At 41.7% G+C, this 12,210-nt stretch overlaps 2 protein-coding genes across 3 annotated transcripts in view; one reads left to right on the forward strand and one right to left on the reverse strand.

The window, feature by feature from the left end:
* The window catches only part of keap1a (kelch-like ECH-associated protein 1a), a 37,060-nt gene extending 35,360 nt beyond the window's left edge, over positions 1-1,700 (reverse strand). Inside the window, exon 1 of the mRNA XM_080414652.1 lies at positions 1,569-1,700. The gene's annotated coding sequence lies outside the window, so the exon portion shown is untranslated. The remainder of the gene's footprint in view (positions 1-1,568) is intronic.
* A 72-nt stretch (positions 1,701-1,772) lies between these two features.
* Positions 1,773-12,210, forward strand: part of crlf1a (cytokine receptor-like factor 1a) — a 22,667-nt gene continuing 12,229 nt past the window's right edge. For both annotated transcript variants that reach the window (XM_080414654.1, XM_080414653.1), the window contains exons 1-3: positions 1,773-1,907; positions 5,631-5,909; positions 7,885-8,014. In XM_080414654.1, coding sequence (XP_080270780.1) covers positions 1,826-1,907; positions 5,631-5,909; positions 7,885-8,014 — 491 coding nt within the window. In that variant the 5' untranslated portion in view covers positions 1,773-1,825. The remainder of the gene's footprint in view (positions 1,908-5,630; positions 5,910-7,884; positions 8,015-12,210) is intronic.

Consider the following 12,210-nt stretch of genomic DNA (forward strand, 5'->3'; position numbering starts at 1 on the left):
CGAAGGACGACCGGTAGGGCTAACTTGTGTGTGTCTGCGGCCACCATTAGTCAAACATTAGTCACAGTGCCCATTTAAATGATAAACATGAACAGGGTTTTTGTTCTCTAGGCGGACGCCGAGACCCCTCATGTGGACTTCTTAATCCCAATGTGACATAATGTGATTGTGTTTCGTCACCCTGCCTGCCTGTCTTCACCACCCCAGCCCCCCCCCCACCCCACCCCACCCCACATCCCCTTCCACGCAATCGCTTTGTCTTCAGGGTCTGTTTTAAGTGAGTGATGACAGGTTGGGTGAATCTCGCATGAGTCAGAGGATTTCCATGGACACCTTTGCCTGCTTCCCTCTCAGCTGATACCAAGCCTTGGCCCAAGGGCATCGCTTATTCTACTATGACTTCTATAATAGTTTTATTTATGATTCAACCACATTAACCCTGGTGTCCTTTTTTTTAAACAGCAAAAATAGCAGATCTACAAGCTTGTGTTGTGAGCTTTTAGATCAGCTATTTTACATTTTGTCATATGATGAAGTATATATATAGGACATAAGTGGTTAAAGGTCTTCTGTGATTTAGCTACAGCAAAATAATTTCATTTAGGTCTATGTGTGAAATAATCAAGGTTCTATACAAAATGTGTAATTACACTGTTAAGACACTAAGACAGGCTTGGCTTTCCATCACCTTGCAAATAATACCAGACAAGTTCAAAATAACTTAATACAACAATTCCACTCCATGTGATATGTGGGATAACGCTGTTACAATAAAATACAAAAATACCCAAATGACATAAATGGGTTTCATATGCACATTTTACACTCACCATAAAAGTTAAACATGCCAGTAACTACTCTCCATCACATAATGTTTGGAAAGTATTGCAGTTTAATATTAAAACGAATGTGAGGTGGTCACTATGCTGTATGGGGGTGGGTTTCAGAATTTGGTGGATAGGCCTATTATGCTAATGTGTACAGTGTTATTTCCCAGGCCCAAGGCTACATGTGTTACTCAATATACCACAATACAGGCCTGCCACCATCCATCATCTGTGCGTCAAAACAAACATGATTGAAACAGGAAACAACATACATAGTACTACTGCTGGGGTTCAAAGAGGCTTCCCTGTGTGAAACAAGAGTGTCTCTCACACACACACACACACACAGAGAGAGAGAGAGAGAGAGAGAGAGAGAGAGAGAGAGAGAGAGAGAGAGAGAGAGAGAGATCTGATGACCTTTCCTGTAAAAACAGTGACTCAACAGCCTCCTAGACACCGAAACATGGAAAGTCAGGAAGACAGAGAGAGAATGATTCAGTGAAAGTGAATGAATGTGACTCTCATACCCATCACTGGAAGGGGGGGAGAGAGAGAGAGACTGAAAAAAGAAAAAGGGAAGGACGGAAAGAGAGAGAGAGGGGGAAATGACTGGCGACTGTGTGGGAAGAGAGAGGGGAGGGGCCTAAAAAGTATGAACTTGTGTGTGTGTGTGTGTGTTAGCAGAGGAAGCATTAAGGGAAAAGACTCCAAAACGGGACGTTATTATGCTCAGCAATTCACCTTGATTTAGGACGTCTCGGGGCCGTGGGTTTACGTTGCTGTAGTCGCCTCTAGTGTGGCTCGTTTGTCTTGTTATAACAGAAGCATTGAACTTCGGAGCAGCCAAGTCAAACTTGAACCCGTGCAGTTCTTCCTCTGCCAAGACCAGACCGTGCGTAATAATTCAAAAATACACAAGGATCGACGCGTCAAAAGGGGGAGAACACAAGAAAAAGGGGGACGGAAAAACAGGAGAAACTTGCTCAGAGGAGGGAAAAATGAGAGTCGTTTTGTTGGAGAGCTGCTTGGTGTTCCTCCTCATGCTGTCTGTTCTGTCCGGCGTGCAGAGCTACTCCACACGTAAGTGTCCCACAGATCACAGATGTCCATCGATGCGCACAGACCCAGGGTTGCCAAGTCCGCTTATTTATAAGCGACTTTGGGCTTCTTTTTCTGTAGGGTTGCTTAGTTGTAAATATTGCAAGTTGCGTTTTTTAGGGGGGGGGGGGGGGGGGGGCTAGTTTCTAAAGTGTAGTTGCTTATTTTGGGGCTTGCTGTGTGATGTTGTTTAAACCAGTGGTTTTTGAACATTTTCATGTGAAGGACCTACTCAAATTAATGTGTTTGTCTGTAGAACCCCCCCCCCCCCCCACCCATCTGAAAATATTTTGTGCCAGGGATCCCCCCTCCTACAAGATTTGTGTAGTTAAAATGTTACGAAAATATTCCACTTTTCTTTTCACATCTTAAAGATATTTTTGAAAATAGCAGATCTACAAGCTCACAACGCGTTGCATCGTGACGTGTTGTGAGCTTGTAGATTGGCTATTTTCAATTAGCCGATGTGTTTAAAGGTCTCGTGTGACTTATAGTCGCTTGTTTTGGGCTTGTTTTCATAGACCTGGTTGCTTGTTTCTCTCACAAAACCTGGCAACTGTGGCACAGACGTTGGCTTGGTCATGTTTGGCTGGAATGGACAGACAGGCTGCAGACAGTGTTCAACACGGCGTCATGCGTACATTTGTGTCACTAGTTAAAAGCATACATATGAAAAAAAGGTCTAAGTGAAAGGCTTGAGAGATGTTTCCACACCTAATATGGAGGATGATGATTATTTATTTATTTAAAATATGGATGATGATGACACCTTGGTAAAATAGAGCTATGACATCACAAATCAGAAAAAAGTAAGAAAGAAGTGAAACTGCAAAATAACAATTAATTTTTTTTTTTAAAGTTACTTTCCCCCCCCCCCCATATTCTTGAACTCATGTTTAGGGGACACTCTAATTCCATATTGGCTGTTACATTGTAAATATGTAATAAATAAAATAAATAAATAATATCTGAAGGCTTAAAAAAAACTATGACAAGTGCCACATTTCCATTTGACAGCCACAGGTCAGGCCTCTGTTGGTGTGATTGTTGGCTATTATTCATGTTCCCCGGTGTTCCTGCAGAAGAAATGGGAGGTTTTTGGGAAACCCTCCCAGGAGGTTGAATTTCAACAAGTCGGGACATAATTCGTTTAACACATGGGGAGCATGGATGGGGCTTTACGGACCGCAACAAAACACTGACATCATTTGGTCGGTTCCTAGAGAATGTTAACCGGCAGCTTAATGCACAGTAACGTAAATAAATCTCAGTTGTGCTGCTGCAGTCCCACACGTCCGCTCCCCATAAGTGGCCGGATTATTTTTATTGGTGAGCTCACTATAAACGAACTACAAACGTCTGCTTCAGCATCTGTCCTTGTTAATTTGGCGTGGAAACTGATAAAATAAAGCCTGGTTTAAACGCTTAAAGACCAGCAGTCTTGACAAGGTAGCCGTGGCTTTTATTATAAGCTGTAACTATAACCTATTGATATACTCCAAGTCTCCAACAGTGAACTGCGCTCATTCAGTTTACAATAAAAAAAGCCTTTATGATGTGAAACCTTTCACTGTACATATATTGAAAATAATAGAATTAGAGTAGCCTACATCTAATCAGATTATATTGTTGAAGAAAAATTTGAGCATGCACAACCTGTCAATGTGGAGACAGGCCTATTGAGGGTAGATATGGTACATTTGAATTACTACATCATGTCCCTTTAACTTGAAAGCAAATGTGAAAATTGAATTTATAAATTTGAAAACAGGCCTCCACTGTTGTCTCTTTGCTCCCTTTTCAGATGGCATTGCATGGCTCATTGTCGCTTAATGCTGCATGACTTCTCCTTTAAATTTTGTCCCCTACACAGCCCCATCAAAATGTTGAAAACGTTCCATATGTATCTCTTTTGTCCGTCAAATGTAGGAAGCGTAGTCTTCTTTTGAACTGTTCCACGGACGAGCGAAGGGTAAACAGAGCTTTAGAAATAGGGGGTATTACAGGCCTTTCACGCACCCTTGAATACTGACAGCATAACCACCATGGGTGTCAGAAACCAGCTCTCATTTTTCAATTCCTTACAGACACCAGCAGTCAAAAGGGTTTAAAATCAACCATGAGCAAGTGTTTATCTCGTTGGAGCCCATTCAGCATTCAGCTAGTGTCTCATCAGGGAATTCATTTGTTGATGTCATGTTCTTTCCTCAACTGCTACTCTGGAATTGGATAATTGTATTCCTTTACTTTAGTTGTTACCCATATGGCAGTCAGTAGTTTATAAATATATTTTTAAAATATATTATATATAATATAACATGTATAAATATTTAGTTGGCTCCTTCAAACAATAACTAAAAGCAGAATTGATCAAATACATGCTAACATGATTCATTAATGAGGGCGCACGGTATATGGGATTGGTGACCTTGTGGTGCTCTGTTCTTGACTGGGGGATTGTACGTTTTTGTGCATTTCCTGTCACTGCCTGCCACATATTGTCTGGTAACGACATTATGAGATGTCCTCCGTTTGTAAAACGTGATGCTTAATGTGGCCAAATGACAAATGTGGGTGCATGAACCTAAACCTTTTAATTATTGAGCTAGACTTAATGAATAATGAACATTATCAGTTTTTTTTATTTTCTTCCTGAAATGGATAGTGTGTTTTGCAAATGAGCTCCTGAATTGTATGATTTGTGATAAATTGCACATAGTGAGTTTAAAATATGTAAAAAACAAAAAAACAAAAAGAAGGACCTAAGGGCACGCCACTGTCCACGGGTTAAACTTATCACCTGCCCTCATCATGACAGCCCTGCTTCAAAATGCCGTAAGCCTCTGAAAACAAATCATATTTTACAAGCCATTTCCTCCTGCAAGCTTGTGGAGTAGAGACAATAAACAGCAGTAATTGCGCCTGTCTTTGTGGTCGTTAAAGTGAGGGGGTTTCACACCCTGGTCCAGAGGGACTGGGCCAACCACCACCACTCTCAGACTACTGAAAGGGATCAGTAAATTATTGTTATTCAGCTGGATCAGAGTGTGATTGGGTAATCATGATCCCTTCCCTTCTGCTAGCTGAGTATATGCTTAACACCCTGTGTGTATTTGTTTTTTTGTGTGTGTGTGTGTGTGTGTGTGTGTGTGTGTGTGTGTGTGTGTGTGTGTGTGTGTGTGTGTGTGTGTGTGTGTGTGTGTGTGTGTGTGTGTGCACGTGTGCGGGAATTGCAATTATGTCAGTGTTGCGATGTAGCCTAAATATTGGTGTGGAGTTACAAAGAAATGAACTTCTTCAAAGATGTTCTTCTCAAAAGGACCACACAATCTGTCTTTCAGCAGAGGTAGTTACTCAAAGTATATGGCCCCGGGCTGAGATTTGTAGTGGTCTGACAAAGTGTTAGAAGCTCTCACACTTGTTCATTATACTCTCTCATCTGTTCTCCATAGGAACTATCTTACATTTGTTCATAGAATTGTGTTGTAGAATCTCTTCTCTTCTCTTCTCTTCTCTTCTCTTCTCTTCTCTTCTCTTCTCTTCTCTTCTCTTCTCTTCTCTTCTCTTCTCTTCTCTTCTCTTCTCTTCTCTTCTCTTCTCTTCTCTTCTCTTCTCTTCTCTTCTCTTCTCTTCTCTTCTCTTACCACTCAGCTGTGTACCCCGCGTCTTAACAAACACCCTCACCCCGCCTCCTTCCTTCCCCAGAGGTGGCAGCCATCTTCCCAGAGGACCCTGCTCTGCACATCGGGTCCAGCCTGACCGCCACCTGCCGGGTCAACCCGGACCTGGGCGTCCATGCCAGCTCTCTGTTCTGGACGCTGAACGGACGGCGTCTGCCCAGCACCTCCTACAGCGTGCTCAGCCCCACCGCCCTCAGCGTCACGCTGCCCAGGCTCCCTGCCTCCCGGCAGCGCTCCGGGGACAACCTCCTCTGCCACAACCCCGGAGGACACGTCCTGGCCGGCTCCTGCCTCTACGTCGGCAGTAAGTCACAGCAAGTTAGCCGGTGGTCACGTTGCTGTACGGTATTGTCACAATCCAAGGGAAAAGGGGGTTTTCGGTTGTTATTTTTTTTTGTTCATGTCACGGTCAGGCTTTAGTTTTTTTTTTCTCTTCCTCTTCTTCCGTTCCCACTCCGTTCACCGTGTACTCGGCTACAGTGTATCCCTTTCACTGCAGAGACTCTTGGAGAAAAAGCTTATGTTCTCTGGGGGAATCATGTGGTGTGTGCTGGTCCGCCGTGAGGAAATGGTCAAATAAAAGAAAGCTGGGTGGATGGGGGGTTGTTGGGGGGGAGAAGCACAGAAGAAGAAGTCGAGCCGAGAACGGGACAGGAGTGATGTCGGAGAGACTACTGCGAGGGGGACGGGAGACGAGGTGGGGTGGTATCGTTGCAGGATAAGAGATTTTGAAGAGTCCTCGACACAGTTGTTGTGGTTGTATTTTAGATTGGCTGATGAGGCCTGCATGACTCTGTGACGCTTTTACCACCTGTGTGGTCCATTACTCGCACTATCACTCATAGGGCATGGGTCTGACATGTGCTCATGCATGCAAGCAGGAACAAGCACGCGCCCGCGCGTGCGCACACGCACACACACACACACACACACACACACACACACACACACACACACACACACACACACACACACACACACACACACACACACACACACACACACACACACACACACATACACATACGTACGCATGGACAGTATTAGCTCTCTTCCTTACTAGCAGTCACTCTCTGTCAAACGCACACAAACACACACACACACACACACACACACACACACACACACACACACACACACACACACACACACACACACACACACACACACAGACACACACACACACACACACACACACACACACACACACACACACACACACACACACACACACACACACTGTATGTCACAATGACAACTGAAAAATAAATGTGCTGCTGGCCTGGGTGATGAGATGACAAATGACTTCTAAGGAGTCATAAAGATTTTGCAATGAAGTAACACTTGTGTGCATGCCATATACAGGCACATAAGCACGCACGCACACGCACACGCACACGCATGCACACACACACACACACACGCACACACACACACACACACACACACACACACACACACACACACATACGATCTCTCACTTCTCTGCCTCTCTCTCTCTCTCTCTCTCTCTCACACACGCACACGCGGTTGTGCGCGCCGCGCCGCGCACACACACACACACACACACACACACACACACACACACACACAAACGGACAGTTTTGTAGTCAGGATCCTAATCTCTGTGTGACGCTGGTGTTCAGCAGCCTGTGTTCTGACAGAAGAGGAATGTTGGCAGGGTTCCTGAATCTGACCCAAGTTTACAGCACACACACACACACACACACACACACACACACACACACACACACACACACACACACACACACACACACACACACACACACACATGAACACACTCGCAATCAGAACAAACATACCAATTTCTGAGGAACATCGCTCGTTAGTAAATTACGCTCAGGAGGAGAGGGCTTTGATAATGGTGAACTTTCTTTTTGCCCTGACCTGAAAGTTTGAAGGAATGATAGAAGGAACAGGGTAATAGAGTACTTGCTAACCCCAAATGTTCTTCCCTTATCTCTTTATCTCTCTTTCTTTCTCTCTGTCTGTCTGTCTGTCTGTCTCTCTCTCTCTTCCATGAACTTTCTCCCCTCCTCTTCCCGTCTTTCGTACACTTCGTACTCTTATTTCTTCCACTTTTCTCTCACCATCTCTCTTATCTACCTTCTCCACTCTTTAAAAAAAAACTCCCTCCACCTTCCCGTCACTCTCTCTACCCCTCCACTTCACTCTCTTTCCATTTCTCCTTCACCTCCCATCCCTCTCTTCTCTCCCCCTGCCTCACTCTTTCCATAACTACCCCCCCCCCCACCCAGTGCCTCCAGAGAAGCCGGTCAATCTGACATGCTGGTCCAGGAACACCAAGGACCTGACATGCCGCTGGGCTCCTGGGGGACAGGGAGAGACCTTCATCAGAACCAAGTACAACCTCAAGTACAAATTCAGGTGTGTAGCAGGAACATACAAAGTCTGGAGTGTTAATTCAGCCCCGAGTGCTATTTTCAACCAAAAGATTTGATGTAGAGGAAAAAGGAGCGTACCTAGTATAGAGCCTTTGTCTCAATGTGATGTTACTGGTTAAATAAAGATTACAATTATAATAAAGAGCCCTGGGGTCCATGAACTATATAGGCTATAAGTGTTTTTTTACACTCTGTATTTGGCTGCATATGTTCCCCAGTCATGGCTGTTGGGCAGATAAGAATGCTCCTCTAACGCTTGGAGAAATGTCATGTGTGATGAATCAGATTAAATCTCCAAACTGAAATTGTTACAGAACTACAAAGATTTCACACGATACAAGCTAAATGCAAATATCAGGCAGCTGAAGATGCTGTATAACCTCACTTAATGCCTCATTTATACTTAGTTGAGCGCCGGTGTCACGCACTGAAAACGGCAATATCTACAAGGCTGATTTATATACACCGCGTTGCATTGCGTCTTGCGACACACTTCCTTTCATAAACCAGGGTTTAAATCAGGTTGTAGACAGAGAGATTCTGTCTCAGGCAGACCAGGGACGAATAGAAATAACTGACTATAAAGCATTCTAGTTTCTAAACTCAACTCTAGTATATACAGTACACACACACGACACGCACACACACACACGCACGCACGCGCGCGCGCGCGCACACACACACACACACACACACACACACACACACACATAGAATACCCATATGATTGATTGATTGATTGATTATTTTATTTTCGTGTCCTGCACACAAAGTGCCCAACCCTCATGGGTTTATAAGACACCATTTTACGCTTACAGCATGTTTATATTCACATAATACATTCCATTCCAGCTCTGAATTATACAGAGTGTTCTGTCTTCTCTCCCAAACGAAACATATCTCAAGTTTTTCATAATCATCTAACTCAAGGATATCACCACAAATAAAATATATCTTACCAAAAAAATGCCTCTCTTATATCATCATATTTAGGGCAGTAAAACAAAACAAAAATACCTCATTTTCAATTTAATCTAGTTCACAAAACAAACAGTATCTCTCTTCTGGAGTGGCATTAAACTTGCCAGTCTCCAGAGCTAATGCTAATTTTCCTATTTGTGCACAGAGACACAAATTATACTTCACGTAAGGTTCTAGCCTGTACCTGTCCTTTATGAGACAATACGTTTGCATATAATCTATTCCCCCTATGTTAAGAGTATTATTTTTTAATTATTATTTAATTATTATTTTTAATCAAAAAATATTCAATGTTTATATTATTATCCAAACAAATTATGAACCCAACAATTTGAGATGTAGTCGAGACCACCCCAGTTGACCCAACCTGTGCCGACTGAGTTGAGATCAAAACCACTGACAGTAGAGAAGTCCAAAGCAAGACAAAACAAATCTTCAATCTAGACCACACTGAAGAACAAACTTCGAGCATCAGTGGAACAAAAAAATAGTGGCTGCTCTCCAAAAGAATTTTGTCATCAGTGCGATCTTCATTTGACAATTAAATGAATAGATATCAAGTTATAACTGAGGTCACAGCTTGTTTCTTTCTTCTTTTTCTTCTGAAAAGTTTTAATAAAGTAAACACGAGGTAATCATAGCATTTTTAGTGCTATGTTTCTTAATGATATGATGTTTATTTACAATGAACTATATTTCATTGTTTACTGTTCATTTAATGAACATTGAGCATCCTAGAATTGCTGTATATATTATTGTGTATACTTAATAATAATACACAATGCAGAAAGGGCGATTGCAATGTATATTGATTATTATCACGGGCAGTGCTTAGCCACTTAAACCCTACATCAGGTGTCTTCAGTGTTTTTCAGGCTAAGGAACCCTTTAGTTGAGAGAGAAACGAAGCAAGGACCCCCACTACATATATCGTATAAAATTGTGCATATTGAACAATTTATTTATTTGAGAAAGCCTTCCATGAAAAAGAGTGTTTCAAAGCTAGCTCATTTTTAGGTGTATATCTCACTGATATCTGTTGACTGTTGCTGAGAGATTTGAGACTAGCGTGGAAGTATGTGGGAAAGCATCTGTGTCATTTGAAGATATATATTGTGGAAAATGTGTCCAAATCTTTGAATATATATATTTTTAAAGCGAAACATTTGAACTAAATCTTTACTTCTGGGGATTCTACAAATGTCTTCTAAATCCTAACAGTTTTTTGAAAAAACTGATTAATATCAGTGGTTCTCAAACCTTTCATGTCAAGGACCCCCAACATTATTATGTATTTGGCCGCAGACCCCCCATCTCAAAATATTTAGTTCCAGGGACCCCCAGAAGCAAAGATTTGAGTTAAAAATGTTCGCTTAAAAAAATATATACATATTCAAAGATTTGCACAAAATTAATGTTCACGATTTAAAAAGAAAATAGCAGATATACAAGCTCCATTGCGCTATGAGCTTGTATATCTGCTATTTTTGAATAGCCAAAGTATAAAATAATGATTAAAGTGGTTGCTTTCCCGGTCTTAATGGGTTAAATGACTGCAGGTCTCCAATGATGCTGCAGCTTTGATGCCGTCATATTTTGACAGCACCGTATCACCAATTTAATGATTTGTGTTTTGATTACACCTTATCTTTGCCAAATATATTGGATGGATTCAATTTATGAATGAGAAAGAAAGAAACGTTCCTAAGACACAAACATCTGCCCACTCCCCTGTAGTAATTCTGAGGGCCCCCTATTGAAGACCCATGTCCTTCAGTACATCTTTGCTGTCGGTCGGAAACCTCTTGTCCAAAAGTGTTACTTTCCAGGATTCAAATAGCCAATCTACATTGTATTACAAACAGTGTTGGGCAATATTACTCAGGAGAGTAATGTGTTACTTATTACATATTACTCCTTAAAAAAGTAATAATATTATATTACTTATTACTTGGAATCAAGCGTAATATATTATATTACTTGGAATCAAGAGTAATATATTATATTACATATTATATTACATTACTTTTGCCCCACCCGCAAAAAAAAAGAAAAGAAAAAAGGGATGTACAACAACACAATCTGTTTAGCCACCTTTTAGAACTGAATCCAATTTTTGGGAATAATAATAATAGTCACCAATCAGCCAAAACGGTTATACAATAAAGCAGCAATCTCTCTTGGCCTTTTAAATGAAATGTTTTCAAAAGGCAGCCAACAAAACCTGAGTAATATTGTCATGTGCAAGGCAGGAGTGCTGGACCCAGATGCAGAACACAATAGGCAGGAGAAGAATAGGTCTAATGCGCAAGGATTTATTAACAGATCGTGGACATAACAACAACTATAATCGAACAATGGAACTTTGAACACAGGGAGGCTTAGTGCGTTCGGAAATACAGCACTGAGCGCATTGGCCAATACAAACTAATAGGCGAGTGCGCTCCGGTGCGCAATTTCCGAACGCACCCTATAATACACAAAGACTAACTAGACACAGGTGAAACAACACTACAATCAACACATGAATGGCTGAGACTGAACAGGACACATGTGAACTACAAAATGCAATTATATACAGGTGAGACAAGACAGGAAGCGGCAACAAAGCAAAACAGGAAACACTAGGACAACACTACAAAAATAACAGTACAAGGAGAACAGGGAACAATTGGAACGATACAACAGAAATACACAATGAGACAGATCCTGACAAATATGTAATATGTAAAACATTTTACATAGTAATATGGTATAATATTGCTGTTTTGGCAGAGTGATACCTTACACTACTCGTTACTGGGTAAAATAATAATATTACAGTAATATATTAAAAGTAACTTGTAATACAACACTGATGACGAAGTAGGGCATTCATTTACGAAAAAACATTTAAAGTTAAAATATGGAAATAAGAGTTTTCTGCCCGACAGCAACGATATATTTCGTTAACCGGGGTCCCTTAGGCCAGGGGTCTATACTTGGTCCCCTCCTTTTTCCCTCTGCACCAGATCTCTTTGCTGAAAATAGCCAATCTACAAGTTCACAATGCAGTGCATCGTGAGCTTGTAGATCTGCTATTTTTGCGGAATGTTTGCCTATTATGACATACCCAGAATAGGGACGATAGGGTTCATGTGCTAAAATGTCCGTAGCCATGTTATAATACAACATATCAATTTATTGATTGTGTTTTTG

Source organism: Gymnoscopelus braueri (assembly GCF_963280865.1).
Source record: "Gymnoscopelus braueri genome assembly, chromosome: 19".
Taxonomy (NCBI): domain Eukaryota; kingdom Metazoa; phylum Chordata; class Actinopteri; order Myctophiformes; family Myctophidae; genus Gymnoscopelus; species Gymnoscopelus braueri.